Source organism: Belonocnema kinseyi, chromosome 9 (genome assembly GCF_010883055.1).
Source record: "Belonocnema kinseyi isolate 2016_QV_RU_SX_M_011 chromosome 9, B_treatae_v1, whole genome shotgun sequence".
Lineage (NCBI taxonomy): Eukaryota > Metazoa > Arthropoda > Insecta > Hymenoptera > Cynipidae > Belonocnema > Belonocnema kinseyi.
Window position 1 is genome coordinate 65210467 of NC_046665.1, and position 7280 is coordinate 65217746.

At 35.7% G+C, this 7280-nt stretch overlaps 1 protein-coding gene across 2 annotated transcripts in view; it reads left to right on the plus strand.

The window, feature by feature from the left end:
- The window catches only part of LOC117180205 (serine/arginine repetitive matrix protein 1-like), a 14616-nt gene extending 7815 nt beyond the window's left edge, over nucleotides 1-6801 (plus strand). For both annotated transcript variants that reach the window (XM_033372588.1, XM_033372589.1), the window contains exons 5-10: nucleotides 2931-3212; nucleotides 3337-3838; nucleotides 5623-5764; nucleotides 5835-5989; nucleotides 6068-6209; nucleotides 6570-6801. In XM_033372588.1, the coding sequence (XP_033228479.1) occupies nucleotides 2931-3212; nucleotides 3337-3838; nucleotides 5623-5764; nucleotides 5835-5989; nucleotides 6068-6209; nucleotides 6570-6779 (1433 nt within the window). In that variant the 3' untranslated portion in view covers nucleotides 6780-6801. The remainder of the gene's footprint in view (nucleotides 1-2930; nucleotides 3213-3336; nucleotides 3839-5622; nucleotides 5765-5834; nucleotides 5990-6067; nucleotides 6210-6569) is intronic.
- The last annotated feature ends 479 nt before the right edge of the window (nucleotides 6802-7280 follow it).

A 7280-nucleotide genomic window follows, 5' to 3' on the forward strand; every position in this document is an offset into this window, starting at 1 on the left:
GAGCTCCAAGGAGATTATGTTGAAAAATAAAAAAAAATTTACCCAAAAAAAATTGTTTTTATACTTCATTCTAAGGACTTATTGAACTACCCTCGTAATTTTTGGTTTTATGAAAAAAAGTCATGAAGATAAATTGTTCGAATTTTTGAATACCATAAACATCCGCACAGACATTTTTTGAATTTTGAAGAAAGTGGTCTCAAAAATATTCAAAATGTGCTCACTTTTTGAATTTTTATCAAAAATGGCTGGCTAACGAACTTGACGTTTAGTTTAGGACACTCAAAGAGTTTACCAAAGGCGAATCTAATAGAATGATTTTTTCAAAAGTTATTGTGCTCACAGTCAGACATACAGACATACCTATAGACACATTCGTAAAACCTGTTTTTCGGATCCAGGGGTCTTGAAAGTAGATATTTGACAAAAACGGGGGTTGTGGGGGGGGGGGGCAAAGTCTTAAAGAAAGTTTACTGTACAAATTTAATCTATAAAAATTTTTTTTGAGAAAAGTACATTTTTTCGAATATGAATCGACATTGGAAAATAACGTTTTGGTCAATTCATAATCATTTAATAAACTTTCTGTAAATAATTTATGAGATTTGAAAAAGAATCTCAACTCTGATCTTCTCCTTATTAGTGTTAAATGAGAGTTGGCCCACTTCTGAAATCGTTAGAAACCTTTGAAATCTTTCAAAATTTATTAAAATTCCTTGAAATCTGCTGAAAACTCATAAAATCGCATAAGTTTTTCTGAAACCCTTTGAAATCCGTAACCAGCAATCGAAACCTTTGAAAACCCGTGAAAAAGCATAAATTTGTTGGATATCATTTAAAATTCCTCATATGCAATTTAAACCTGTGAAAATACTTGCATTTCTTAAAGCCCCATACAAATATTTCAAAATATAATTGCAATATAATTGCAATAATGAAAATATAATTGTAATATAATTGCACATGTTTTGGGGCTTCTGATATCTCTTGCAATATTTTAGAATATTCCGTAAAATATTCCCAAACTTATCGAAAACTTTTGCAACATTTTAAAAATCTCTCTAAATCCCTTAAAGTCTTCTAAAATTTTGAATCCATAAAAAGTCCATGTGAAATGTCTTAAAATACTTTCGCAGGTCTCTTGAAAATCCTTCATACATTCTTGAATCTCTTGAAATCCTATGGAAATCTGTGAAATTCCTTAAAATTTTTTAAAGTTACCCGTGTGGAAAAAATTTTCTGGCGTTGGCCTGGCCCAGACCAGACCTCCAGATTTCCAGCCCTGTCGCTGACCAGATATTCTGGCCTGGACCTGGCCAAAAGTGTAACGCTTTTTCTGGCTAGCCCCAGGCCATGCCGTCTGGTCAGCCGCTAGACAGGGGTTGGTCAGCCGCTAGTTATGTGCTGGTCAGTCGCTAGTTATAGGCTAGTCAGCCGCGAGTTATTGGCTCGTCAGCCACTAGTTAATGGCTGATCGATTAATGTTTTATCGTTGAGAATCATATGGCCCATGTTTAAAGGATACGCTTTGAGGATACGCTCAAAAAGCAAAACATGATTTCCTAGAAAAATATGTAATATACATGTTTGATATAATCAGTAAAAATTCAAATTTTGCGTAAAAAATATACTGCCATCAATAAAATCAATAAATTAAATTATCGTTTCTAACACTTATTCTTTTATAATAAATAAAAAGTAGGTTTGTACTTACTATTCATTTAATAACTTGATAAAGATTTGGTACATTTTATGCTTCCGCTTTTACAGCTAACTTTTGGCTGGATTAATAAATTATTAGGAAAATAATAAGAAATTTTGACAGTCTGTGACACTTAGTCGACAAAAACTAGCACTGTTTCCGAGGGGTCTGAGCCAAGCACTGTCAGAATACTTCAAGTTGTGACGTCAACTGGCAAGATGTCTGGACGCCGAGGGCCAAGCAATGAATTACAGTAACTTGGGAAATATTGGATTGTTTTAATGAATTGGATACAAAAATTTCACTATAAACTTTTTTAGATTAAAAAATGTCATTATGGGCTCTGTGACTTTTTGAAATCTAAGAGAAAATTTACTGTTTCGAACTTAGATTTTTTTTCTTGGCTCACTGATCAGCGCCAGGCCTGGGTCAGACCAGATTCTCAAGATGATAAGAAAAAAATTCGTGTTTTGATAGTTTTAATTTCTTATTTTTCATCATTTTAGACACCCTGTAACGTTTTCAAAGTACGTCAAGAAGAAAATTTGGTGATGGAACTTAAGAAGCGAAATTTCTTGAAGAATCCCCTGAAATCATAGATAATCTGTGAAAATCTTGAGAATCTTTTACAATTCTTTACAATTTCTAAAAACTAGTTTAAATCGCATGGAATCTTTTTAAATCACTTCAAATTCCATAGCATTTTTTGCAATCATGCTTTGTATTAAATTAATAGAAAATGAATGTATTTAATGAAATTAAGTTTCATTCTCTTTTCAAAGTAGATAATTTATTATCTGTGTTTGCAAGAATAATTAAATATTTCGCCACTAGAAAGATCAAAAATTAAATTAACAGTTTCAAACCAATTTAAAGTTATCAGTGGATGTTAATTAGGTCGTGAACAACAATGAGTGCAAAATTTTCAATATACACCAAACTCTCGATTTCAGTCCAGTGTAGGGGGTTGCCTTTAAATAGCCTTGGACTGAATTCGGGGGACTCGAAATGTGAAGTCAGGGCTGCCCGAAACTTTTCCAATTGGAATATATACCTATATATAATGTCCCAGCCGCACTCGCTCTGCTCCCCTGAGAAACTGCAGGGGCCAACAATTATAGGAAGGCCGAAAGCGGACTGACTAGGAGTGGAAGTTTGGTGTAGATAATAGATTATATTATATATTATATTATATTTCTAATTTCTCTTAATTAAATTTTGTTTAAAGGCCGGTCTCATCTTCAATCCCAAAAATGCAGTTTTCGTAAAAAATATTCTTCCAAAAGCAAGACTGACCTACCCAAACCATCTTTAAACAATAACTTTAAATCTAGTCCAATCAGGATGGAAAAATCTCCTTCTGGTTTTGCTAAAGATAAAGGACAATCAAGACTATCCTTGATGGTATCAGTTGAAGTTCCACGTCTTCGAACGACAAAATCTTTGCCTGATCAAATCGTCTCCAGATATTCTTCCGGAGTTGCTGAACCTGGATTGATTAAGAATTTTGGTGTGGAAATGTTATATAACTCAATAAAAGAATCTTTTACTTTTGTATCATTAAAGTGAAGGACTTTCTTTAAAAATATATTTTGGGATGGTGCTAATCTAAAAATAAGGATGTTTGACTACAGGAAATCTAGGTTCCAGAGTTTCAAAGTCATCGAATCAAGTCGCCCACATGTCTTCGGGAAATGGAAGGAAGAACCGCAAAAGAAAAAGGAAAAAAGATTGTCAAAAAAATCAAGAAAGTCCTCCTCCATGTTCTCCACCACCCCCTCCACCATGCTGCCCACCCCCGCCCCCTTGCAGTAGAGATCCAGGCGTTTCTTCAAAACCTAAAAAAAAACCTTGTTCATCCCCTCCAGAACCATGTGGTCCAAAAAAGAAAACCATGCAAAATAAGAAGAACAGTTGTGACGACTGGTGTCCACAAAATGAGAACAATGACTGTTACACAAGCAAATGTCCCAAAAGAAAGAAGATGTCTCCTAAACCTAGAATTTGTCCTCCAAATTGTTTCGAGCCAGATCCATGTAAACCAGCTAGATCATTCTGTGTCCATCCGAAAAAGAAAGGTGGAAAATCCTTTTCGACTTGGGCTCATCAAAATTCTGGTATGCTGTTTACTTACAGGTTAGACAATTCTCTTTTTCACGTTAGGCGTCGTTCATAAACTAAGTTACCAATTTGAGGGTTGGAGAGGGTGAATGGAAGTGACATTACGAACTTAGATAACGTTTAGTACATTTTCTGATTATAAATGTTCACAAAGTTGGCGAATGTTGCAAAATATTGCCCTTAAATAATAATTAATAACTTTGGAAATCATTTCATACTTCAGACTTCAACCAATATGAAAATCAAACTATTTTTGGTTAAAGTTAATTTTTTTTGCTAAAAAGTCTACTATTATAGTTTCGGTTCAAAACTCATCTTGTTTGGTTTATGATTGTACTATTTGGTGAAAAATTTAATTATTTTGTTAAAGTAGCAACTAGTTTTTATAAAAGTCATCTTTTTTGGTTAAGCATTCGACTACTTGGTTAAAAGTTAGTTTACTAAAAATTAATTTTTGGTTGAAGAGTCTAACTATTCCACTTTTAGTTGAAAGTTTATATTTTTTAGCTGATATTTAGTCGGCTGGATCTGGATGCAATGTTTAACTATTTTTTTTAAACGCTTGTTTTCGCTGATCAGCCATCTAGACCTTGATTGAGTTTACACGACCCTGGAATAACCCCGAAGGTCATCGGGTCACATGATCTTGATGAATATCTGAACGTACAATTTCCCGGTCCTTTGATTGGCGGTTTCAAAAATAGGGGTTTCCATTTTAAAAATAAAAGTTAACCTTGAAATAACCTTGAAGGTCAACGCCCAGGTCAGCTTCAAGGCCACCATTCAGATCCTCGTACAAACCCCTGAAACGTTTGTCTGAAACATTTCTCACAAAAACGCATATTTTCGCTGATCAGCTGTCTAGACCTTGTTTGAGTTTATACCACCCTGAAATGACCTCGATGGTCATTGGGTCACATGACCTTGATGCATATCTAAACGTAAAATTTTGCGTTCTTTCGGTTAGCGATGTCAAAAATAGGGGATTCCGTTTGAAAAATAAAATTTTCCCTTGAAAGAACCTTGAAGGTCAGCGCCAAGGTCAGTTTCAAGACCATCATTCAGATCCTCGTTCAAAACCCTAAAACTTTTGTCTGAAACGTTTCTCATGTTAACGCATATTTTCGCTGATAGGAGGGAGGGGTCTGATACTTTTTGATGACCTTGTATATTATACCGAATAGTCTTACATCGGGAGTTGAATATATTCTTGATCCAATATTGAAGTGTGTAGATCGATAATTGTTAGCTTAACTCAACAGAAACGCGAGAGTAAGCATAATAAACGTAAAATCCGTGTTTATCCAACGGCTGCGTTACTTTTGATTGGTTGGGGGACAAAATAGCCCCAAATTCGTAATATATTTTATGGACGGCCCTTACGTAAAAGAAGAAATCAATACGGACTTTTTTGGGCTCAGAATCAGAAAATAGTTTTTTTTTAGAAAAAAAAAAGAAAAAATGTTCGAACAAATTAGCGCTTACAACTTTTTCAAGTACAGTGAAACCCTTCAATAGCCCTTTCTTCTGTAGCCCTTCCAAGAATCGACGCCGCGCCGCAAGTAGGTGTAACAGGGGCTGCGCGGGGTGTGCGGGGTCTGCGGTTGTCACTCAGGCAAGCACTCAATCGTAAACAAAGAAAAGCTGAGCGGGCTATAATGAGTTAGTTCCCACCCACCGTCAGCCCCAAATTCGGAGCTATAGAAGTGTTTCACTGTATATATTTTTAAAGCTCTCATTACCTTTTTTTTGCCGGAAGTATCCTAACTCTTAACACTTTTTATCCTGTTAATTTTTAGAACCTTTGCCAGTGACCCATGCAAGCCGATGAAAAAAGAGGAGGAAAATATGATCAGAAGAATACCTAAACCTGGCCCAGTTTGCAAAGAAACTGCAGCAAAAAACAAAGATAAGAGCCTTAAAGCTGCGCTAGTTGAAGAAGTGTGATATTTATTAAAACTAAATTTTTCCATCCGTATTGCCTACTTCCTAACTAAAAATTCAATTCCAGCCCAAGGACAATAAGTGCAAGAAACCTCCTGAGAAATCCTCTGAACCAAGTTTAACTTCTGAAAAGCAGGAGGAAGTAACTGCAAGAAATTCTTTAAAACAGGAGAAAGCAACTGCAGCAAATCCTTTAAAAAGGAAATTTGAAGAAGTCCAAAAGTGAAAAAGTGTTCTTAGTATCCTTTCTTTGACGGAAGTACCTTAACTTTTAACACTTTCTATCTTGTGAATTTTTAGATCCTTTGTCAGTGATCCATGCAGGTCGATGAAAAAAGATGCGGAAAATGTGATCAGGAGAATACCTAAACCTGGTCCAGTTTGCAAACAAGCTGCCTCTAAAAATGGAAATAACAGCCCTGAAGTTGCTCCATTAAAAAAAGTACGATAAATTATTAATTTCTATATAATTCTACTCACACTAGAACTTGGATTTGAGCACAGGTTTGGTTATGCCCTTCGGCTGAAATCCAGACTCTCCGGACGTAAAAATCAGGACCGTTTGAGCACTGACATTGAACTGACGCAATGTTAATCTACTGTTTCGTCACGTTTAAGTGACCAACGACGTCCTTCCCTTTCGGCCCCGCGGCACATCTTATCCGAACCACAGCACGGTGTCATTTCTCGGAAGGCGCGAATCAAGATTTCTTAAATTCCAGTTCCAGTGTACAAGACAAACCAGCGGCTCTTTATTTTTACTGATTTTTTTCCTAATTCCTACTTAAAAATTCCATTCCAGCCAGTAGAGAATAAGTGCAAGGAACCTCCTAGAAAATCCTGTCAATCAAATTCTACTTCTGGGCAGCAGGTGGAACTAACTGCAGCAAATCTTTTAAAAAGGGAATTTGAAGAAGTCCAAAAGTGCAAACAAGGAAAAATAGAGGTGAAATCTGATAGTAATCCCAAGGATGAACAATTCGAAGAAAATTCAACAAAAAAAATCTGCTGAAACAGCTGCTGCAGAAGAAGCCCAAAAGTCCAAACAAGGAAGAACGGAGATGAAATCTGAAAGTAAATGCAAGGATACAAAGCCGAATGAAAACTCTGCTGAAAAAGCTGCTAATCTAACAGGATTGGAAAGAGTCATCAGTCTAGTTGATCCAATTGGCTCTCCGTACAAAAATCTCCTAGGACTTCCTGTAATGCTTCAAAGCGTCTTTTCTGAGGACCAAAAGAAAGCTAATAATTATCTTCCAATTATCGAACCCAAAAGTGAAAGTTGGACCAATTTGATTAAACTAGATTTTTTTGACAAAGGTGGTCTCTGTGGCGATCTCCCAGCTTATAAACTCACCAATCGTCCGAGATCACGCAGTTGTGGCTCATGTCCTGGTTTTACTGAAAAATATTCTATTTTATGTAATTAAAATAAGAAAACACATCAAAAACTACTGTATTATTCTCGTTCAAAAAATGTGTGCATTGAAAATGTCAGTTGAAACGTCTAAAC